Source organism: Spermophilus citellus, assembly GCF_964194105.1.
Source record: "Spermophilus citellus genome assembly, chromosome: 9".
Lineage (NCBI taxonomy): Eukaryota > Metazoa > Chordata > Mammalia > Rodentia > Sciuridae > Spermophilus > Spermophilus citellus.
In genome coordinates this window covers 76,636,571-76,662,128 of record NC_138191.1, presented here as the reverse complement: position 1 = coordinate 76,662,128, position 25,558 = coordinate 76,636,571, and the positions used below count along the sequence as shown (strand labels likewise).

Here is a 25,558-nt window from a genome sequence, read left to right as displayed (position 1 = left end):
GCAACTAGCCAAGACTGAAATATGAGCATACTAAATATAACTGAGGATATGGGTAAAGGAGCTTAACATTGGAGCTTACCGTAAAGCGTATCCAAATGCAGTAAAAAGTGGAAATGGTGGAATATCATCGGGTTTTTTCATGGCCCAGTAATAAGCAGCAAAAGCACCAGCAAGGGAACACTGACCCAATGCAATGACAAAGTTTACAAGCCAGATAAAGACAAATAGATTGTATATATGGAAGGTATTGATGTACTGATGGTACAGACTCTTTCCACCACCATAGAAAGCAAAGTTACAATGAGCTCCCGGGCAAACTCTGGGAATTTCAGTTGTATTAAAACTCTGTACTCAGGAAAAAAAAAAAGAAAGAAAACAAAGCACAAGAATAAATTCCACTTCAAAATAACATCTCCCTGCCTTTTTGTCTTTTGTAGCTCCCAAATAGCATGTCTTGTTTTTTTTCTATATTAGTTTTTGCTGTTACTCCACCATTTTCTTTTCTTTTTTTTTTTTAGTGAGAGAGAGAGAGAGAGTGAGAGAGAATTTTTTTAATATTTATATTTTAGTTTTCGGCAGGCACAACATCTTTGTTTTGTATGTGGTGCTGAGGATCGAACCCGGGTCGCACGCATGCCAGGCGAGCGCGCTACCGCTTGAGCCACATCCCCAGCCCATACTCCACCATTTTCTATTAGATCACTTTATATAATTCTTTAATGAGCCCTGGAAAGTACCTAATTTTCAATCATATGCTCATCACTTTGCAGCTACTATAATTTCACATTTATTAGTGTTTTGTTGGCCATAACAGCCTCTTGAATTTATGATAGAACAAGAAAACTCAGGAAAAAAAGTGATAGTGCTTTCTCTCCAGTATTCCTACCGTTTTCAATGCTCTCCTCCTTAACAGCTGACCCACCCTCCAAATAGTTATTGTTGCATTTGTGCATTGAAAACTCCACTTCAGGATGAATACAACTGCAAGATGAAATGCAGTAGAACTCTGTAATGAAGTAAGTACTGAAGAGAGTTTCTTCTACTTACCTCTGGTTCACAGATTTTATTTGAATAGATACATGGCTCATCTGTGGCTGTAACTGTGTACATAGGTATTCCTGATGTAGCCAAAAAACTGAATGGACTCTATTAAGGAAAAAAATTTTTGCTGGGACATTGAAAATAGACAAGAAAATAACACAGATAACTCTAAAGTTTATGGGGAGATGAACTTCAATATCTTCTAATATTTTAATAATTCATTACTTATCACACCTAAGTTAATATAACCTGCCCCCCCTGCCCTGAGTGGCTCCTAAAAACAGTGAAATATAAAGGACTTCTCTTTGGTTATGTGAGGCCAAAAGAAAACAAGTCTACCACATGATTTTTTTTTAAGGAGAAATTAAAACAATAGACAAAACATTTTAGAGCTTGGAAAAAATATCCAGGTATTTCTTTAGGAGGTTCCTTGTTTTCCCAGAGAAAGAAAACACTGAAAATAAATTCCTCTTCCTGAACAGTAAATATGGACCTTTGGATTAAAGAGGTCACTCATCAAAGGATACACTGCAGTCACAACCCAGTAGGAAATGCAGATTAAGAGCAGAAAGAAAGTTAAAACTGGATATAGTAATGTACTAGGAATGCATCCAATGGCTCTGAAATAAAACAAATATTTGAAATTCAATCAGAACTGTAATTTCTCAGTGAAATTTTTGTCTGTTAGAAATAGAAATAAGCCTTAGACTGAATTAATTCTAAGAACCTGATTCTTTTTTACTGATCATTCTGTTTGATTCTTATTTGGTTTTTATTTGTATTTATTACCTTTTCTTTTTAAAGTAAGTTGGGATATTCTTCCAAGAACACTGTTATTGTATCTGGTGTATAATGTATGGCTAGGAAAAACCCTGTAAGAATTTGAATAATGAAGTATAATGAGCATGCTTGATTGCTGCCTAAAGTCCCCCAAACTTTCTTCTTTGTAGTTATTTGTGTCTGGACCATAAAGTTCTGATACATTATAATCACGAGACCTATTCCTTTGTTCAGATTGTTAAACTTTTAAAGTTGGAGACCTTGAAGATTTTCTGTTAAACCTTGAAGATCTCCTTCTGAGTTCTTCCCTAATTCAAAAATACCTAGCTGGGTGCAGAGGTGAATACCCGTAATCCCAGCAGCTCAGGAGGCTGAGGTAGAAGGGCTGTGGGTTCAAAGCCAGTCTCATCAATTTAGCAAGACCCTGTCTCAAAACAACAACAACAACAACAACAAAAATACCAAAACAGGCTGGGGGTGTGAGTCAGTAGGTAAGTGCCCCTGGGTTCAATTCCTGGAACCAAAAAAAAAACAAAAACAGTAATAATAACAACAAAAAACCCTTCTGTTATATTCAAATGAATTCATTTGCAAACATTGAGTGTTGGGAACTTACTTTTACATGATACCATTCATTTCATTTTCCTGACAAAGTATTAGGAAATTCTGCATTTTCTAACTATTTGCAACTTATTTCCAGGAAGAAATGTTCATGGTCAATTACCACCATTTTTTGCCATAGCAACCCTTCAAGTAACTCCATATCCATTTTTTTCTCCTGGATAATCATTTCTTTGATTTCCTCATAGGATATGGTTTGTAAAATGTTCATCATTCTAGCTGTGCTGTTTCTAACTACTACTTACAAATGACCATTTTAGAATATGACAGAATACAGTTTGATGTACCATTTAAAAATATGATGGGAATCTTACTGCTGCAGATGCTTTGACCTGTCTCAGTTCTTTGGCATTTGTTACCTTTCCTTCACTATTTAAGCTATGTTGTTCTCTCTTTTCTTGATACACTGATTTCAAGTGAACTACTGTGTATCCTTAATTTTACTTTGAATTTGCATATGCATTCATTCCAGTCTTTATTTTCCCTTGAGCAAGCTATCAACTTGTTACAGTAGTATTAGCCCTTCAATACACACACACACAACATACACACACACACACACACACACACACACACACACACACACTTAGGGTCATAACAAGTGGGGCATGTTACCGTGAACTGCACAGTAACATACTATTTAAGAAATAAACCCAGCAAATCAGTGGTGTTCAGTGGATAATGATAGGGCAACAGTTATTGTGGGAAAAAGAGAGAGAGTTTAACAAACTGCTTGTTGACTATTTAAACCACTGGTTTCAGGTGGCACTATTATTATTATAATAATGTGGCAGTTTGGTTACAATAGTCCTTAAAGATGATTAAAAATAATTTTGGTTCTTGGTCCTTAACAACTTAGTTTCCATCGTCCTAAGTAAAGAGTGTGCTATTGGCTTTATAGGAATGTTCTCCTTGTTTCTTCCATGCATTATTCAAAAGTTTAGAGTAAATGTTATCCTCAAGTGACCTTTTGGAATAGTTTATAAACTATAGGTGTTATTATCTCCCAGCATGAATTTTATGAAAGATTTAGTGTTTATTTTATAATATTTAAAAATAAAAATGGCTCTGTGTTCCTGAATCATGAGCCTTACAGAATGAGTAGTCTGGTGCTGCTAGAATTGTTCCATTAGAAAATGTTGTCAATCATATATAAATGATAATAGCATATAATTGAATTATAGAATCATGGTGATTTAAGTTCTATAAAACATTTCAACTATTAATGTTAATATATGACACAGTAAGGATATAATATAACCTGTAATATAGCTCTTATATAGAACTTTGTTGCTCACTTTAACCTTTTATTCTTCTAATATACACTTGGTGCTCAAAAAATATTGATACATGGACAAGACAGATTGTATCCTATTTACCCTGTAATAACTGAGGATTTGTTAGCTGGGTGTGGTGGTGCACACCTATAATCCCAGCTACTAGGAAAACTGAACCAGGAGGATCTTGAGTTTGAGATCAGCCTTGGCAATTTAGAGAAACCCTCACTCAAAATTTGAAAAAAAATAACAATGAGCTAGGGGTGTGACTCAGGGGTAAGTGCCCCTCGAGTCAATCTTCAGCACCACAAAAAAATAAAAATAAAAAACAAAAAGGGATTGTTAATGGTGAATTTTCTAGTAAGAGTCCTCCTGGATGGAAAATAGTTTTCTTTAAGGAGTCTTCTTAGTGGAAAAACTGTGTGGGGAGTGCAACTAGCAGTGGCTGACTTCACTGACTGAGTTTCTATAGTAAGAGCCTTACTTGCTCCCTTCCTTCAGCAGAACAATGGCGACACGGATTCGTCTCCTGAAGGCGATCAGCAAGATGATGACAATCACTTCAACGATGATGAGTATTATCACTTAGAACAGGGGAAAAAAAAATCAATACAAAAACAAACTTCCTCCCCAAAAGTTGGACCTGTGCTTTAAGATTATTTCTGTCATTTCTGACACTTTATAATTTAAACGTGCTGCCTTTCCAAAATACCAACCTTCTGAGTCAGTTTTAACACCTGCATGATATACTAAGAAATTCAGACTAACACCTTTAGCTAGAGTTTAAACATATCAATTGAAAAGGCTTCATTTTATCCATAAAAACATTTCACACCTCTTGTAGAAATTGAGAAATAGGCAATTAAGAAGGAAGGGTTTCCTTCCATGGTAAGAAACTATGACAGAAGAACTTTTTAGGCTGTTCACCTTGCTCCAATGTCTCTCAACTATCCTTGCTGTCAGGGCGGTCTCTTGGCTACCACATTTTTATTTTGTGACTCCACCCACCAGAGCCACCACTATTGATGGAACTGGAGTGTAAATACAAGCAAACTTGGCCAATAAACATCTTAGAATCAAAACTAAGGAAACTTAGTTTAGTCCTGAAGTTTATAAGCCTCTTGAACTGAGGGTAATACAAATTTAGTGAACTGTGTCAAATCTATCTTTATGTGAAGAAAGTGAATCATCAAAGAAAGAATAACATGTATGTGTGTAAAGAAAAAGAATAAAAGGAGGGAAATTTGAGTTCTTTGGGACTTTTTCTTTTCTTGATGCGATTGAATTTGAACATCCAGCTCCTTTTTTGAGTTTGATGAGCTACTTCTATATTTTTATAATAAATAGCCCCCTCCTCCACCCCTAGAGCTTGTTTCAGTTTTTTCTCTTTAGCTAGCTAAATTAGGTTTGTTAAAACTTAATTCTACATAATCTCAATTATCATGTCCTCAATTCTGAGATGAATATTTAGCAACAAAATTTTAGGGAAAGTAATAATTTTAATATGCATTATGATTTCAGAAATGTTAAAAGTAGAAAGGTATGGATCATAAAATCAAGAAAATATAGTACTACTAATAATAGACCCGAAAAGTATAAAAGAAACTTTATAGAAACTTAAAATCCTACCCAGGAAGGAATCCCTACTATAATCTCCTTGCTAGGTGTTCTATTCATGCTTGAGCACATTCAGTGATGGACAGCTCATTATTCATTCTATTATGATAACACATTCTGATATCATATCACACATCAGTTAAGATCTCCAAGTAAGTAAAAACTTGGAGCTGCAGGAGGAGCTTATGTAAGTATCATCTTGCTTCAACATCTTTTTTTAGTGAAGCTATGTATTTATACTTTCATGCACATTTTATTCTCTTAAAACACTAATTTCATTCTTAAATTTTGGAATATAGCTACTTTATGCTAAAACTGTTATCTTCTGATAAACCTAAGAAAATGACATATTGAAATTGCATTAAGGAACATTGTATATTAAACTTATAATAAGAAAGTGAAATATCAAAATGGTTACCTTAGAGAAATTTAAATGTCTTTTGAATTTATGTACTATGTTGCCCTCTTATGTCTGAATAAGAGTAAGTAATATAAACATATTTGATATCCTATAGAACTGATATTATAACTCTGTAATTTAACAGAGGAGAAGATTAGAACCTGGGGCATAAAAAAGCTACCCAGGGTCATGAAGTTAATAGCAGAGAGGAATAGAACTATCTTCCAACATGATCAAGGACTCATAAAATTATAATTTTTTATTTGTAAATGCTTATTTTTAGTGTTTTTCTTAATAATTTCACATGTATGCTTTTTTCTCTGGTACCTAGAATTTTGCCAAACACAGAGAAAGTAATCAATTAATATCTGATCAATTATGAAGCCACAGGCTCATTTAAAAAGAGATTCATATTGTTACACTTGCAAATTTAAGAAAAAGAAAAGCTCTGTATTTTCCTAAAAATATCGCTCTTAATTTTTCCAAATTTGCGACTGAGACCCATCGAAGAGAAGAACTAAAGGTTTCAATACATAACGAGTGAAATATGTTCCCTTTAGAAAGGACAGATAACAGTAAGGGGGGGGATCCATGAGAAGATATGGAATCACTCAAATTCCAGATAAGGAATGAGGATGCAGTTCATAAGTTGCATGATTTTCGTAGTTAAAAATAAAATCTGTAAATGAAGCTCTTCTTCTGCAACATATTTGAAAAACATGTAAGTGAAGGGAAATAGTCTTCATGAGAGTTAGAAATGGGAAGTCGACAAGTAAGAATTTGACATTTTGATAAAATCCTGTCTAAGAAAAATTGAATTTGGAAGACAAAAAGAACCTGGTGGGGACTTGTGTGCTACAGAGCTAGGTCATCAAGGTTGGCATCCTCATGAAGAAACCATCTCCCAAACCCATCTGAGCCCCTTTGCTTCAAAAGCTTTTCTTTGATAATCTTGCTGCCCTTTGCTTTGACACCAGGAGAGTGCTGTTCTAGATGAGATGTGTCTGTTTTCTGGTTGCAGGGAGAGTAGCCTAATGGTATAAACAAATAAAATTCTGGTGATGTGATTTGAACCTGTGTGAATATACTGTGTATACAACCAGAGATATGAAAAATTGTGTTCTATATGTGCAATAACAATTGTAATGCATTCTGCTGTCATATATAAATAAAAAGGCTAAATATTCTTAAATAAAGAGACAAAATCAAATTTTCAAATTTGGGGGAAAGGGACCTATGCCTGGAATCATGGTGTGTCACTGTAGGTTTCCCCTTCTGAGGTTCTTTCTGGACTCCTTATCAGACCTCCCTGAACATGGTAAAGAGCAAAATGAGCAATATAAAAAGGAAATTTTTTTGGAGCAACATGTAATTAGAGATAATTAAAATCTTGATTAAAGAACATGAGTCTCTGAAGTGCAAGGAATATTATAATAAAACCATTCTATGAATATAAGACTAAAGTCATCTTGGAAATTTTGCTTTAAAAATTAATATTACCCTTAACTAATTCAATAATCTGATCAAACATTTAAAAATGTACATTTGTTTTCAGTTACTTATTGCTCAAATTCCTACAATAGTTCAAATGTCTTGTTATGAGAAAAAGTTTCTTATTTTTTCTTTTTACTTAAACAAGTTTGAAAGATCAACCTTTTATTTCTTTATGAAATCTTTCTTAGATATCAGGTTACTGTCCATAAACACCCCAAACCCAACCATTTTAAGTTGAAGGCAAATGACTTGAGATCCTTGTAAAGTAATATTTTCTTAGATCATACAATAAATTCTCCTCAATGAATTTTCCATTTGCTATAGCTTGCAGACATTTACCTGTAATTCCATCGGTGGGAAATGTATTTAACAGTTTACACCAACCCACGCTTTCCTTACATGAAGAGATATCTTTTCATTATTATGATAACAAAATTAGTTTTTAAAATCCACTCACAAAATGAGAACCATGTCTGTTTCAATTTAAAGTACATGCTTATGTTTGTCTCAATCCCGATGTCATATATAGTCAGTGTAGAATTTGGATGCTGCTGAAGATTGTTGTATTCCTGGTAACAGTACCATATTCCTTGAAAAGAAAGAAAAACATATTAATGTAAAATGTTATTTTCTGAATTAGAAGCCATATGCTTATCACACATAACCATGTGAAACTAGTCAGTATGGTCATTTCTACAAAGGTAAGATTCATATTTACATGGTAAATATTTTATTTGGATCTAAAAGTCTAAATTGCTTCTGTATTTCACAGGTTTTCAGTATTTATGTGGATAACTCTGACTTTAAATGTATTTTTGGTTACTAACAACCTTAATGTCTATCAATAGGAACTGGTTATGGCATATTTGTTCAGTAAGGAAATGTGCTGAAATCTCTCTGGGAGAGAGATTCAACCCAATTCAACACTCAGTACCAATTTATTATTTATTAACTTATTTGTCCTTATAAATTAGGAATTTCAAGACTTTTTTTTAATACTGGAGATTGAACCCAGGGGTGCTTAACCACTGAGTCATATCCCAGCCTTGAGGCTATCGTAAGACAAGAATAAAAGTTTAGAATTGATATTATTTTAGTTAATTTAATTATTTTTCTCCTTAATAAGGTATTTTATTTAAAAGTATCATCTGATACTATTATAGTTTCTAAAGCTTTCTTCTGTTTAATGATTGCTAGTATTTTTTTTACCCATCTTTACACTTTCAAATATTGTACTTTCTTTTGTGTAACTTTGTAAATAACATAGAGTTCCATCTTGTATATCTGTCTTTTCCTCATATTTTTATTGGTGCATGATAATTATACACAATGGTGGCATTTATCATTACATATTCATACATGCACACAGTATAACAATTTGGCCAATATGATTCCCAGATATTTCCACTTTCTTTCTCTTCCTTCCATTGCCTGATTGCTTTCCTCTACTGATTTCCTTTTAATTTTCATGAGATTCTCATGCCTACCTTTCTTTTCCTTTTTCCCAACTTCCACACATAAGAGAAAACATATGACCCTTGTCTTTCTGAACTTGGCTTATTTTGCTTAACATAAAGTTCTCAAGTTCTATCCATCTTCCTGCAAAGGCTAAAACTCTATTGTGTCTATATACCACATTTTCTTTATCTAATCATCTGCTGATGGACATCTAGGCTGGTTCCATAATTTGGCTACTTTGAACTGTGCTGCTATAAACATGGGTATGCATGCTATAGTATACTGACTTTAATTCTTTAGGATAAATACTGAGGAGTATTTATCCTTAGATAGAGCTAAGTTACATGGAGGTTCCATTCCTAGTCTTTCCAAGAACCTCCATACTGATTTCTGTGGTGGTACTAATTCACAATCCTACCAATAGTATAAAAGTTTTTCTTTTTCTCTCCAGCCTCTCCAGCATCTGTTATTGTCTGTATTCTTGTTGGCTTCCATTCTGACTGGAGTGAGATGAAATCTCAGTGTAGTTTTGACTTGCATTTCTCTAATTGCTAACGATGTTGAACACCTTTACATTTATTTGTTGTCCACCCTCTGCTGGAGGGTTTGGATTTACTCAATATAGGATCATATCATCAGCAATGACCTCTCATTTGACTTTTCCTTTTCCTAGTCATATCCCTTTGATTTCCTTTCCTTGCCTGATCACTCTGATTAATGTTTCAAGGACTATATTGAATAGGAGTGGTGAGAGTGCACAGTCTTGTCTTTTTCCTGATTTTAAAGGAAATGCTTTTCGTTTTTCTCTATTTAGTATGATTTTGGCTTTGGGTTTGTCATGAATAGCCTTTACTATATTTAGGTAAGTTTCTTCAATCCCTGGCTTCTCCATATTTTTGTAACATGAATGGGTGTTGAATTTTATCAAAGATCTTTTCTACATCTATTGAAATGATCATATAATTTTTATCCTTCATTTTATTTAAGTATTGAATTACATCTATTGATTTAGATACATTGAATGAAACTTGCATCCCTGGAATGAAACCCATTTGATCATGCAGTATTATCTTCTTGATGTTTTTGAATAGTTTACTAACATCTTATTGAGAATTTTTTTAATCCATGTGTCATTAGGGATATTGGTCTACAGTTTTCTTTCCTTGAGGTGTCTTTGTCTGGTTTTGGTATCAGGTTTATACTGGTTTTATAAAATGTATTTGGGTATATTTCCCCCCTTTTCAATTTCATGGAATGATTTAAGAAAGACTGGTATTAGTTCTTTTAGTTCTTCTGTAAAGGTCTGGTAAAACTCAGCTGAGAATCCAATAGGTCCTGGGCTTTTTTTTTTTTTTTTAAGACTTTCAATTTCAATCTTTCTATTTGTAACTTGATATTGCTCTGTTTAGGTTTCCTATATCTTCTAAATTCAATTTGGGCAGGTCATATGTTTCTAGAATTTTGTCAACGTCTTCCAGATTTTCTAGTTTATTGGACTATGAATTTTCAAAATAGATTCTGATAATCCTCTGGATTTCAGAAGGGTCTGTGTGATATTTCCTTTTTCATCTTGTTGATATGAATCTTCTTTTTCTCTTCTTAGTTTGGCTAAAGATTTGTCAATCTTATTTACCTTTTCAAATACAAAGATATTTGTTGCATTGATCCTGTGTATTGTTTGCTTATTCTCAATTTCACTGATTTTGGCTCTGATCTTAATTATTTTGGGTTTTTACTCAATAAACACTTCCTGGTTATTGCTCAATATTTTAGTTCTGTACATTTTAAATTGGACATTACTATTATCTTAAATAGGCAAGGTCTTTGCTGCTTTACCTATATGTTTATCAATTTATTTTCTTTGCTCACTATCCTTTCTTGTATCTCATATCTTTTTGTGGATTCATTTTTCTTCTTCCACTCACTTTTTAAAAATCACAACTGTATTTCAATCCATCAGGAAAAAGCTTGGTTAACCATTAAGACTACCTCCATTGCTAGCATCTTGGTCTGAGCTTCCCACATAGTACATGGATTGCTGCAAATGCCACCTTACTGGTCTCACTGATCTACTTTTGTCTCACTGTAGTTTATACTGAACCCAAAAGTAGATTTTTAAAAAAGTTAGGATCTCTGGACTTCAAGTACTCTTCCCTCAATAACATTTCTGCCTTACAATAACAACAGTGACAACAAGAACAGATAGTCTTTACTGAACAAATTTGCTATATGCTACCAGATTTCTAAGTACTGTATATATATTATTGTATTTTATGTTCACAGTTATTTCTTATATTGTTGAAGAAACTATGAATTAGAGAGACTATGTACTAGCAGAGGATCACACTGCTAATATGACATGCATCTGGGGTTTCTTTCTTCTTCTTCTTTTTTTTCCCAAACTCTAAATTCATGTTCATGATCCCAGAGTTATGGAGACTCTCCTGTGTTTCCCTTAACTTGTTCTCAGTGAGAATTGTTCCCTTGCTGCACATGGGCCCTCGAATACAAGTTGTCTGCTTTTTTTCCCCCTTGCTTGTATGACACATCCACATTGTTTTATGTCCTTGTAAACTGGTTGTTTAGTAGGAAATGGTTGCCCATTATATGTAGAAATCCAGTAGCAGAGGTCACCTGCATTCAGTCTTATTTACTTATAATTTCCAATCCAATTGGACATTTCCTCACCATAAGTAGCTCTAAGCTTAATTGCTACATGATTATTTTCTGTGTAAGCACTATCTAAGGAATCAGTAGAGAATTGAAATTGATTGCTTCATTGGCACTTTGTATATATTGACTGCCTTTCTCTCTTTTTCCATTGTCAAAGTTGTAGCATAGCCAATCTCAGATTTCTTTTGCTGCTTAAGACAAGTCAGTGAAGTCAATAGCAGGCTTTATTGCCCTTTCATTCTTGGTGACAATAACAGAATGCTTGAATCACATGCCTAGATTCTCCTCCAGCAAAGAGCAGGGGTTATTTAGAGCTCCAAGTATCAACAACAACAACAAAAAACCAAGACTTTTAAATAGAAGTTATGAAGACAATATATTAAAGGTTAATAATTATTTTAAATGTCACTATTTGTGGGGAGGAAATAATCAAATCAAAAGCAAGTAAATGCTGGGGCTGGGGATGTGGCTCAAGCGGTAGCGCGCTCGCCTGGCATGCGTGCGGCCCGGGTTCGATCCTCAGCACCACATACCAACAAAGATGTTGTGTCCGCCGAGAACTAAAAAATAAATATTAAAAATTCTCTCTCTCTCTCTCTCCTCTCTCACTCTCTCTTTAAAAAAAAAAAAAAAAAAAAAGCAAGTAAATGCTTTCTGGTGATTGACAATGGCAAATGAAAAAAGAAAACATTATTCTGATGTTTGGTAATTTTAAGAGGTTTGATACATACCATATCCTACAATTCCAAGTACACCAAATGCAAATATCCAGAAGAGGAATCCAGCTATGAATTTGAGGAGTATCAGAAATGTCCAACTAAGGATCATGGCAGTACATAGGCCTCTAGAGGGAAAAACCCACAACAAACATGGCAGTCAACGTGCTGCAAATAACATAATAAAAATATCAAGACAAGACCCATTTCTATTCAAAATAATGCTTAGAATATTTTATTTTACCTGACTAAAGAGAAACATTTATAATGATAAAAAGTATAAGCAACCTCGGTTTACCTAGACACAGAGATGCTCATATAGGAAAATTAGGGACTTTATATATGAGCATCTTTGCATGTCAAGATAAACCAAAGCACTGTATCAATCATCAGTCTAGGAAAAATACAATTCCTCCAACCTACAATTTGACCTGTCTGCCACAGTTGTTATGTCCTATTTTTTTCGCTTCACAGCTACTTTCCTAGGTGGTAGATTACAAAATATATGCATGGTGGATTGTGCTACTCTCTCTACCTGGTGATTAATGGAAAACTTCTACAACATGGATGTCTAGAATAGACTTGAACTAGAAAGACAAGAAAGATAACTGACTACCTAGTTCCTGAGCTCATAATTTTGTGGTTGTTATCACTATAACATAATTATCTTGAGTAATTTGTTGTGCCTGACATCACCAGACAGCTATCCCAAGTCCCCTGAGAACTGTGGGCCACTGGTAAGTCTTCAGCATCTCCTAGGCCATGTAGCCTTATCATGAAGGACTATTTTCTATTTTAGTTTCTTCCTTGAGTTTGACTGAGCTATTGGAGAAGCTTCTATTAGAATCTGGGTTCAGATTCTAAAGGAGTCCCTGGGGTAATTCCTCAAAGGGAATTCATTAAGATTGTAAGCTGGCTGACTCTTTCATTTAGAACTGACATCTCTGGTGCTATCTGCAAGTTTTCAATCATAGCAACAGAAAAACCCTGGTACATTGGTCCAATTCATGGTCTCAAATGTTAAATTTAAAAAAATCTTAATAATTACTGTTGCTGAATAGAGCACAGCACAGCATCAAGATTGCCTTTTCAGGTAAACACATTGCAGTCTGTGTTTAATTTCAAAAGACATTCCCTCTTAGAATCATAGGTACTTAAATATTCAATACAATTGAAAGATTATTCTATAGCATAGTCCAAGGGGAACAATCAAAAAAAGACCAGGGGGTGGGGAGAAAGCTACTTTTTATGTGTTTTAAATTCTTTCATAAAAATTCTAACAAAATAAACTAAGTCTCAGCCTATTACTACTTTGGCTGTTTATTAATTAAACAGATGAGAGCAGCAGAAAAACTGAAAGTAAAGGCAGGTGCTGATTTCATAGTGGTTAAGAGCGGTACCCAGGTACACAGAGTTTCAGTGTGTGTCTAGGTGAGGTGGACTGAGAGTCTATGGTAATGTACACTTGTTTAGATGAGAGTAGAAAATCCAAATGAATAAAAAACACAGAAAGTGACAGTAGAGTCTGACAATAGGGAAACCAGTTCAAGTATTGATAGCATAAACTATAACGTCTGCTATGGAGATGTATTGTAACACACTGAAAATTATTATTGGAATTGTTGAAGACAAAGCATTGAAATGAGCAAATCTCACAAAATACTGTAGTTTTATAGCTCTAAAATTACTCAGTAATATTTAATACAATTTTAACTTTATCAAGCCCCACACACTTAAATATATTGTACCTATCTTGTCCTCCCTCCCCCAAGTACTTTTATAACTGTTTGGCAAACCCACATATTTTGTGAATCTACCGCATTCCAAGAACTGTTGTCAGGAGATAGAAAACTAAACATAAGTTGGGTATGATTACCATTATAAAGAGTAGACAGTTCATCAGAGGAAAAAAGCCAGGTAGATAAAATACCTAGTGGTAGGTGCTTTGTAGAAGAAAAGTGGATACTTGTATGTCAAGGAATGCATGTGTGCCTGCATGTGCACTCAAAATGGGTGTGAGGAAAATAGAGGGGAACAATTAAAACAATTAATTGACCTAGGGAAGATAAGAAAGGTTTCACAAGTGACACTAAAACTGATTTTAAAGAATGACCTGGAGCTATTCAGGACTCAGACAAGAATATGGCAGGAAAGAAACAAAAGGGGAAAAAGGTGTTGAATGGTCTGGGGATAGGCACATTATTTGACATATTAAAAATATGTGGTTAATTAAGGAACAAGGATGGAGATGACACTGAGAAACTAAGTGAACCAAATCATAAAGGCCCTTGGAAGTACCTAAAGAAGTTTTAATTTCATTCCTTGATCAGTAGGGAAGCACAGAAGCTCTGGTAACTGACAAAGAGCCCGACAGTCATGACAGTCTTAGAATGTCAATCACATTTATCTACTTTGGGACAGTGGCTGCATTTCTTTAATGTTTCTGGAATATAAATCTTAAACTTGAAAATTAAAAATGCCCTCTTCCATATGTTTTTCTCAGCTTCTCATAAATTACAATGCCTCTGATGATGAGGATGATAATTATTATGTGGAAAGGAAATGTTAGAAAAAATAAGAATAATACTTTGGAGGTTAAGGTAGGGACAAATGAGAAAAAAGAACCAGAGAAATAACACCACACACACTATACCATGATGAGCAGCACACAAGTATCATAGACACAGAAGTCCTACAGGTACTGCTGCAGGTGAGTGCTTGAATGAGCAGTGTAGAATGTAAAATTTATATTTTTATAACTTCCCGCTAACAGTGGGGATATTTCTTTGCCCCATTTCACCCTACTGGAAAAAATGGTACTAAAAGATCCGAGTCAACCTTGTAGAATAAGGAATTTGAAGGATCAGTCTATAAAAGAAATCAGAAAGGGGCTGGAGAAGAAGCACCTATGTGTCTACACTTACAGGAGGATCCAATACCACGTCACTGTGTAGTCCTCAAACACTTTTGATCCAATTGACCTTGCATCAAGGAGTTTATTGACAGCACTGAATTCAAAGAAGGAAAAATTAATAATTTTTTGGTCAATGTTAAACAGAAATGTTTTTATGATAAAAGGGATTTTTCAAGTTGCTGTTCAAAACATGTTTTTAGAAACCACATATCAGCAGTGACTCTTTTTCTAGCCACATGAAATACCATTTTAGTAAACCTGCAAAGTTGGGAAAACTTCAAAGGTGGATAAGCTTGCCAAAGAGGCCACAGCTGCACACACAGAGAGCATGGCTTTTGAAAACAATGCACAGATTCTTCTCTAGTGTATCCAATATATATATTGAGTATATATGCCCTCAATACTACACAAACCTCACTGTAAGAAATAAATTTAAATAAGATCAGTTTGTAATTTATAAAATTCATAGAGTCAAGAATGAATATCATCTTTAGTTCTCCTTCGTATCGTCTGACAGCACTGTAGCAGTAAGGCATGATGGGGCACACCCCTGAAAGTGCACAAATCCTTAGAGTCCAATCTGGTTAATAATCAAGGTGAATACACTCCTATAATACAACACTGTCGGCCCTTTCCATGTGACCCAATTGTAATACCTCCCTCTTTCCCCAAAGTCACCACTACTCTGACTCTTGTGATAATAATTTTCCAGTTGTTTTTTCATTTAATGCTTTTATTATCAATTAATGGGGGAAATTTAATTTAGTTCTGCTTCTTTTTTCATTTAATATCAATGAAATTGTACTTCTATTATTATTTTATGAGTTCTTTCACATAACTCTTTCTGAAATTCACCTATGTTGCTATCTAAAAATGCAAGAGCTGTTCTATCATGCCTTTATACTACATGCTAATGTCTTTCAAGAAAGAGAAATAACAATTTTAGAATACCTCAAGTTTTCAGTATTAATTTTACAACTGAGTTATGCAATGACACTCTCTGTACATGTTATGTTTTACACACATTGAAGTGTGTGAATATGTGCATCCAGGGAAATGTAATTATGTGTGTAGTCAAAAGAAACAGTTAATTTGCTGCATTATAGTTAGCATGTAGAAACTTGATATAGTGCCAATACATTTCCTTATGTCACATTTCTACCCCTATTCACAATGAAAGATTTGACCATTTTGAAAAACATCATTGTTCTAATTCATTCTGTTTTCTCCTTTTATCTACATGGTTTTCTTAATGAACACATATCAAGTTCTCCAATCTAAAGTGACATGTATATGTATATTTCATAATAACACATAATTCTTTTCCTAAAACCCCTAACCTTACAGGAGCTTTAATATTGGATACAACAACAGGATGCATCAACATTGAAAATGAAAATGTAATAAACATACTTTGAAGCCTCCCTGAGTTCTAGTACATTTCTTGTTTTTCCACTTCCATCTTCATACAGCATCTTATTTCCTACAGTTAAAGAGCCATTGTGGGTTGAGAAGTCAGGCAAACACCTCTGGAGAACTGTAAAAGTAAATTAAAATTATGGTAATCATTTTTCTATTTCTGTCATGATGTCCTTCTTTCTTAAACTTTATTATTTATAATCAAATTCTTACTAGGTATTTAAATGGCTCAATATAGATAGCTAATTGCTTTTTACTTGATAATTTGAAGATTTTCTGGTAGTTCTAAAGCTGAAATAGAAAGCAAATATGATCACAATCTGAAGCTATGTTCTGAATCTTTTGGCAATTTTATACATGGTAAATATTATTTTTTACTTAGAATATTCACCAAATTGCCACAAATAAGATACATAACACTGGTACATATCACTTTAATAGAAAAGTTGCATTCATTTGTATGACTAAATGAGAATAGGCTTGCTATTTTAAAAAAATCTTGGATATTCCTTGAATGAAGTTATGAAAACTGGAGATTAGTGAATAATTCCTTGGGAAATAAGAATTGAATTATATAGACTAGTAAAAGAACAGAAATTTTGTTTGTGAATTCTTAATAATTTTCCTCCCTTCCAGATTTTTTATTTACACAGTATTTGGAGGGAGTAGAAATGGAAATTCTGAAGCTATCCAAAGAAATTCACATTTTGTAGACTAGTATAACTTCTGAGTATTAAATTGCTGTTTGATCTCCTATATTCTTAATTTGATTAAATAGAATCCTTTCTTCTTTACATTATCTATTAAACTATTTTAAGACCAGTTTTAAATGAAGAGTTAAGAGGAATCAGAAATGGATTGTTTTCACAATTTTTAAGAAGCATTGCCAATTTGCATACATGGCTTAAAATAAAATATTAAAGCACTTAGTTCAGAGAAAGAAATATGTTACCATAAAGCCTTTCCTGACTTTCCTGGCTCTCTTTTTCACCCACCTCCAACTTCTTTAGCTCTTATAATATGGCTGATTCTTCCAGTACCATTCCTATTTTTTCTCCTGCTCTTCACTCCCCTTCTGTGGCAAATCTAAAGTAGTATTGTCCATCAGCTGCTTCACTTGCTCTCAGTCCAAGCAGATTTCTGCCCTGCCATGGAAATTGTCCTCCCAGAGACCCCCATGACCTCATCCCACTAGACTTGTTACCAAGAGTAGTGCCTGGCACTAGTAGAACTTGGCCAATATTTGAATGAGCTAACTTTTCTGAGCCTTTGACATGGTAGACACCACCGCCTTTGTGAAGCTCTTTTCTTGTTTACATGGAGACATCTCTCCTACACTATCCTTCTTTTGGTGCATTCTATCCTTTTCTACTCCCTACATATGAGTGTTCGCATCCTTGTTTCTTTCTCCTTTAAAAATTTTTTTAGATGTTGAGGAACCTTTATTTTATTCATTTATTTATATGCAGTGCTGAGAAGCAAACCCAGTGCCTTACACATGCCAGGCAGGTGCTCTGTCACTGAGCCACAACCCCAGCCCTGTTTCTTTCTCTTAATATTATTTATTTCCTTTTATAAAGTCTTTAATGGGTAAACTTTATTAGTAGCATAGTATCCCATTGAGTCCTGTAATGGTTAATTTGAACCATTAACTTCATTGGATTAAGATATTGCAAGGATTAAGAGGCTTATGGGTGTGACAGTGAGGGTGTGTTTAGGAATGATTGGCATGTGGGTCAGCCAACTGAAATGGAGACCCTCTCTAAGCATGGGAAGCACTGTCCAATAGGATGATGGCTTGTATGGAATAAAAATTGGAAGAACAAGGAAGCAGTCCCAAGGGGTTGTTGGATCCTCTTAGGTTACCAGACTCTGGTTTCTTCACTCCTCATATAGAATTCTGCCAGGGATTCTCCAGACTATGGAGAGTCTCAGACTAGGTTAGCACGGGTGATCCCTCTTGTTCTGGGGCTTCAGCATCTTGGACCGTGCAGATACTGGTTCTTTCAGCTCTCCAGCCTGCAGATGGCCATTGTGGACTATCCAGCTCCTGGTAGAGTTAGCCAATCTAATAAGTTCCCTTTCTATAATTATACTTTCTGTTGATCCTGTTCCTCTAGAGAACCCTGACTAATACAAGTCATATGCTTGATCTGCGGTTAAGAGGAGTACAAGTTGATTGCAATGTTTTTTTTTTTATTTATTTTTTTATTGGTTGTTCACAACATTACAAAGCTCTTGACATAACATACTTCATACATTGGACTGAAGTGGGTTATGAACCCCCAATTTTACCCCAAATGCAGATTGCAGAGTCACATCGGTTACACATCCACAATTTTACATAATGCCCTATTAGTAATTGTTGTATTCTGCTACCTTTCCTATCCCCTAATATCCCCCCTCCCCTCCCCTCCCAACTTCTCTCTCTACCCCATCTACTGTAATTCATTTCTCTCCTTGTTTATTTTCCCATTCCCTCACAACCTCTTGTATGTAATTTTGTATAGCAATGAGGGTCTCCCTTCATTTCCATGCAATTTCCCTTTTCTCACCCTTTCCCTCCCATCTCATGTCTCTGTTTAATGTTAATCTTTTCTTCCTACTCTTCCTCCCTGCTCTGTTCATAGTTGCTCTCATTATATCAAAGAAGACATTTGGTATTTGTTTTTTAGGGATTGGCTAGCTTCACTAAGCATAATCTGCTCTAGTGCCATCCATTTCCCTGCAAATTCTATGATTTTGTCATTTTTTATTGCTGCATAGTACTCCATTGTGTATAGATGCCACATTTTTTTTATCCATTCATCTACTGAGGGGCATCTGGGTTGGTTCCACAGTCTAGCAATTGTGAATTGTGCTGCTATTAACATCGATGTGGCAGTATCCCTGTAGCATGCTCTTTTGAGGTCTTCAGGGAATAGTCCAAGAAGGGCAATAGCAGGGTCAAATGGTGGTTCCATTCCCATCTTTCCCAGGAATCTCCAAACTGCTTTCCAAATTGGCCGCACCAATTTGCAGTCCCACCAGCAATGTACAAGTGTACCCTTTTCTCCACATCCTCTCCAGCACTTGTTGTTGTTTGACTTCATAGTGGCTGCCAATCTTACTGGAGTGAAATGGTATCTTAGGGTGGTTTTGATTTGCATTTCTCTGACTGCTAGAGATGGTGAGCATTTTTTCATGTACTTATTGATTGATTGTATATCCTCCTCTGAGAAGTGTCTGTTCAGGTCCTTGGCCCATTTGTTGATTGGGTTATTTGTTATCTTATTGTCTAATTTTTTGAGTTCTTTGTATACTCTGGATATTAGGGCTCTATCTGAAGTGTGAGGAGTAAAGATTTGTTCCCAGGATGTAGGCTCCCTATTTACCTATCTTATTGTTTCTCTTGCTGAGAAAAAACTTTTAAGTTTAATTAAGTCCCATTTGTTGATTCTTGTTGTTAACTCTTGTGCTATGGGTGTCCTATTGAGGAATTTGGAGCCCGACCCCACAATTTGTAGATCGGATCCAACTTTGTCTTCTATCAGACGCAGAGTCTCTGGTTTGATATCAAGTTCCTTGATCCATTTTGAGTTAACTTTTGTGCATGGCGAGAGAAAGGGGTTCAGTTTCATTTTGTTGCATATGGATTTCCAGTTTTCCCAACACCATTTGTTGAAGATGCTATCCTTCCTCCATTGCATGCTTTTAGCCCCTTTATCAAATATAAGATAGTTGTAACTTTGTGGATCAGTCTCTGTGTCCTCTATTCTAAACCATTGGTCTATCCGCCTGTTTTGGTACCAGTACCATGCTGTTTTTGTCACTATTGCTTTGTAATATAGTTTGAAATCTGGTATTGCTATACCGCCTGATTCACACTTCCTGTTTAGAATTGCTTTTGCTATTCTGGGTCTTTTATTTTTCCATATGAATTTCATGATTGCTTTGTCAATTTCTACAAGATATGCCGTTGGGATTTTGATTGGCATTGCATTAAACCTATAGAGAACTTTTGGTAATATCGCCATTTTGATGATGTTAGTTCTGCCTATCCATGAACAGGGTATGTTTTTCCATCTTCTAAGATCTTCATCAACTTCTCTCTTTAGGGTTCTGTAGTTTTCATTATATAAATCTTTCACCTCTTTTGTTAGGTTAATTCCCAAGTATTTTATTTTTTTTGAGGATATCGTGAATGGAGTGTTTTTCCTCATTTCTGTTTCCGAAGTTTTGTCACTGATATACAGAAATGCCTTTGATTTATGCGTGTTGATTTTATATCCTGCCACTTTGCTGAATTCATTTATTAGTTCTAGAAGTTTCTTTGTAGACCCTTTTGGGTCTTCTAGGTGTAGAATCATGTCATCTGCAAATAGTGATAATTTAAGTTCTTCTTTTCCAGTTTTTATGCCTTTAATTTCTTTCGTCTGTCTAATTGCTCTGGCCAGTGTTTCGAGAACTATATTGAATAGAAGTGGAGATAGAGGGCATCCCTGTCTTGTTCCGGATTTTAGAGGGAATGCTTTCAACTTTTGTCCATTCAGAATGATGCTAGCCTGAGGCTTAGCATATATAGCTTTTACAATGTCAAGGTAGGTTCCTGTTATCCCTAATTTTTCTAATGTTTTGAACATAAAGGGATGCTGTACTTTGTCAAATGCTTTCTCTGCATCTATCGAGATGATCATATGGTTCTTATCTTTAAGTCTATTGATGTGGTGAATAACATTTATTGATTTCCGTATGTTGAACCATCCTTGCATCCCAGGGATGAATCCTACTTGGTCATGGTGCACAATTTTTTTGATGTGTTTTTGTATTCGATTCGCCAGAATTTTATTGAGGATTTTTGCATCTAGGTTCATTAGAGATATTGGTCTGTAGTTTTCTTTCTTTGAGGCGTCTTTGTCTGGTTTCGGAATCAGGGTGATGTTGGCCTCATAGAATGAATTTGGAAGAGCTCCCTCTTTTTCTATTTCCTGAAATAACTTGAAAAGTATTGGTTTTAATTCTTCTTTAAAGGTTTTGTAAAACTCCGCTGTATATCCATCCGGTCCTGGGCTTTTCTTGGTTGGTAGTCTTTTGATGGCTTATTCAATTTCATCCATTGATATTGGTCTATTCAAATTGTGTGTATCCTCCTGACTCAGTCTGGGCAAATCATATGACTTAAGAAATTTATCGATGTCTTCACTATCTTCTATTTTGTTGGAATATAGGTTTTCAAAATAATTTCTAATTGTCTTCTGTATTTCTGTAGGATCTGTTGTAATATTGCCTTTTTCATCCCGTATGTTAGTAATTTGAGTTCTCTCTCCTCTTCGTTAGCATGGCTAAAGGTCTGTCGATCTTATTTATTTTTTCGAAGAACCAACTTTTAGTTTTGTTAATTTTTTCAATAGTTTCTTTTGTTTCAATTTCATTGATTTCTGCTCTAATTTTAATTATTTCTAGTCTTCTGCTACATTTGCTGTTGTTTTGCTCTTCCTTTTCTAGGGCTTTGAGATGAAGTGTGAGCTCATTTATTTGTTGGTTTTTTCTTTTTTTGAGGGATGACCACCAGGCGATGAATTTTCCTCTTAAAACTGCTTTCATTGTGTCCCATAGATTCCGATATGTTGTGTCTGTATTTTCATTTATCTCTAAGAATTTTTTAATTTCCTCCTTTATGTCTTCTGTAACCCATTGATCATTCAGTAACATATTGTTCATTTTCCATGTGATGTAGGATTTTTCCTTCCTTCTTTTATCATTGATTTCCAGTTTCATTCCATTATGATCAGATAAAATGCATGGTATTATCTCCACCCCTTTATATTTACTGAGGGTTGCCCTATGGCATAATATATGGTCTATTTTTGAGAAGGATCCATGTGCTGCTGAGAAAAAGGTATATCCATTTGATGATGGTTGATATATTCTATATATGTCAGTTAAGTCTAGGTTGTTGATTGTGATATTGAGTTCTATAGTTTCTTTATTCAATTTTTGTTTGGAGGATCTGTCCAACGGTGAAAGAGGAGTGTTGAAGTCACCCATAATTATTGTGTTGTGGTCTATTTGATTCTTGAACTTGAGGAGAGTTTGTTTTATCAATGTCGCAGCACCATTGTTTGGTGCATAAATATTGATAATTGTTATGTCTTGTTGGTGAATGGATCCTTTTAACAGTATATAATGACCTTCTTTATCCCTTTTGATTAACTTAGTCTTGAAGTCGATTTTATTCGATATGAGGATGGCCACTCCTGCTTGCTTACGAGAACTGTGTGCGTGGTATATTTTTTCCCATCCTTTCACCTTCAGCCTGTGTATGTCTTTTCCAATCAGATGTGTCTCCTGGAGGCAGCATATTGTTGGATTTGTCTTTTTAATCCATGATACCAGCCTATGTCGCTTTATTGGAGAGTTTAGGCCGTTAACATTCAGAGTTACTATTGATATATGGTTTGAACTTCCATCCATGTTTGAATGCTTATCCTTTTTTTTTTTTAAAAATATTTAGTTTGTTTCTCCGTGATTATCTTTCCCCTCGCCCTCTGTCTTTACTGAGGCACTTCCCACTGATGGTTTTGGTTATTGTTTTTCATTTCTTCCTCGTGTAGTGTTTTGCTCAAAATGCTTTGCAATGCAGGTTTTCTGGCTGCAAATTCTTTTAACTTTTGTTTATCATGAAAGATCTTTATTTCGTTGTCATACCTGAAGCTTAATTTTGCTGGATACAGAATTCTTGGTTGGCATCCATTGTCTTTCAGTGTTTGAAATACATTGTTCCATGACCTTCTTGCTTTCAGTGTCTGTGATGAAAAGTCCGTTGTTAACCATATTGGTTTACCCCTAAATGTAATCTGTCTCCTTTCTCTTGTAGCTTTTAATATTTTCTCTTTGTTCTGTATATTGGATATCTTCATAACAATGTGTCTTGGCGTTGGTCTACTGTGATTTTGTGTGCTCGGTGTCCTGTATGCATCTTCAATTTGTATATCTGTTTCCTTTTTTATTTCTGGAAAGTTTTCTGTAATTATTTCATTCAGCAGGTTTCTCATTCCCTTGGTGTGAATCTCTGTACCTTCCTCTATCCCGATGACTCATAAGTTTGGTTTCTTTATGTTATCGCATAACTCTTGGATGATTTTCTCGTGATTTTTTACCAGCCTTTCTGAGTTGGCTAGACTCTTTTCAAGATGGTATATTTTGTCTTCTTCATTATCTGACGTTCTGGTTTCTACTTGTTCCACTCTGTTAGTGATACTCTCAATTGAGTTTTTAATTTGGTTTATCGTTTCCTTCATTTCTAGATTTATTGTTTGATTATTTTTTATAATCGCTATCTCCTTATAAAGATGCTTAACTTCTTCTTTTAGCTGTTTATGTAACTCATTCTCAATGTGTTCTTTCGCTGCTTGAATTTGCTGTCTTGTATCCTCTTTGAGGTTCCATTCCATCTGTCTAAGGTGTTCCTTGAGGTCTTTATATGACCATTTTTCTGATGACTCTAGGTCCTCCTGAATATTTAGGCTGTCCTGCATTGCTAGTACTCCTCTTCTTCCTTGCTTCTTGAAGCTGCTCATGTTGCTTCTTCTTCTGGTTGACTGCTGGGTTACTGTTTATTCCTATAAATTTATTTGATGCTAGGGAGGAAAGGTATTAGAAGGGAAGGGAAGAAGTCACTAAGGAGAATGAGAGTAGGCAGGTAGAATTCAAGGAAGGGGGGATAAGAAAAATGAAAAGACAAAAGAAGAAAGAAATAGGAACTAAAAAAGAACAAAAATTAAAAAAAATATTAATAATAATTAAAAAAAATTAAAATTGAGATTAGAAGAGAAAGAAGAAAAAAAAGAGAAAAGAAAGAAGAAACAAGATAGAAAAATGAAGATGAAAGAAAAACCCCCAATCAGAAAAAAAAAAAAAAAAAAAACAACAACAACAATAAAAAAGACTAATAAATGCCGTCTTAGAGTTTGATTAACTTCTCTTCCACTAGGTGGCGCTGTGCCCCCCAGGTCAAGTCTTTCCTGTCAGTACGCGGGAACCAATCACTGTGCAGCAGCTCCTCCCAGACTGGGCGCGTCTCCAATCCTGAGTGCCTAGGGCCTCCTCTTGTGTCCAAACACTTCCACTTTTCCTCTAGCCAGGCCCCTCTCACCACAATACTGACTACAGGCCAGGTCTGCTGCTCCCGGGAGCCCTGTTTTCATGAACGACTGGGCTCACTCCTCCAGATTGCCATTCCCTCAGACCCTAAGCTTGTAGAGCTTGGTGCTGAGAATCCTCAGCAAATTTTGCTTGCCCTCCGGTAGCCACACCCCCGTAGCTGGTGCAAGAGACCTCAACAGCCAGCCCTGGAGGGAGCGGCAGTCCCACACCACCTCTGACTCCCTCGGGCTGGCTATAGCATTCTCGGGAGAGCTGGGAGGGGCTCTTAAGGTTTCCCTGATGCGTGGAGAGGGAGAACCAGGAGACCACACACCTGCTGCAGCAGGCTTCAATGAAGTTATCTCCTCCGCCGCAGTCCTGCCACGCCAGCCCTCCGCCTCAGTGGTGTTCTCCGCAAACGGCTACAGTTCGCCTCCCCCTGCCGGGCGACCAACGCCACGGGCGGGTCCCCACTGTCACCCAATCCCCGCCTGGACCCTGCGGCCACTACCCTCGAAGGCCCGGCAGGCATCCACCTCCGGGGAATGAGAAGAGCTGACCCGCCGCCTCAGCCGGATAGCTTAATGCTGAGTCGCAGGTGTCTGTCTCAGCTTTTCAGACGCGGTGGTGCGGGGCACGGACCATGGAGGGGCTTACTCACTTCCCGCCGCCATCTTTCTCCTCTCGCTATTTCGGGATGATGGCGGGGTGCTGGCTCGCTCTGTCCGGTGCGTCTCTGCCTCGAGCTCCCACGCCTCTCTCCGCCGCTGTTTGTACAGCAGGCGCTGCCCTGTTCGCTCTCTCCGCCCCCGGCGTTCCCGGCTTCTAGCCACACAGCGGCCTGGTCCGTGTCTTTATGGCTCGCGGCTCCAGCGACGCCCAGGGCCGGGGAGGCGACGGCCTGACTCCGGCAAGTACCGCAGTCCCCAGGCCCCGAGTCCCGGCGGCCACAAACCGACACTTCTAGTAGACCTCCCAGATCCCTGCAGGACCCCTCTTCATGGAATTCTGCTAGAGGTTCCTA

At 36.1% G+C, this 25,558-nt stretch overlaps 1 protein-coding gene across 1 annotated transcript in view; it reads right to left on the bottom strand.

Annotated features, from left to right (window-relative positions):
* Positions 1–25,558, bottom strand: part of SLC44A5 (solute carrier family 44 member 5) — a gene marked incomplete at both ends in the record, with an annotated part of 368,780 nt that overhangs the window by 10,715 nt on the left and 332,507 nt on the right. The window contains 8 exons of the mRNA XM_081306152.1: positions 80–345; positions 1,048–1,135; positions 1,569–1,661; positions 4,204–4,303; positions 7,688–7,819; positions 12,093–12,205; positions 15,002–15,085; positions 16,405–16,528. Of these exons, the coding sequence (XP_081162278.1) occupies positions 80–345; positions 1,048–1,135; positions 1,569–1,661; positions 4,204–4,303; positions 7,688–7,819; positions 12,093–12,205; positions 15,002–15,085; positions 16,405–16,528 (1,000 nt within the window). The remainder of the gene's footprint in view (positions 1–79; positions 346–1,047; positions 1,136–1,568; positions 1,662–4,203; positions 4,304–7,687; positions 7,820–12,092; positions 12,206–15,001; positions 15,086–16,404; positions 16,529–25,558) is intronic.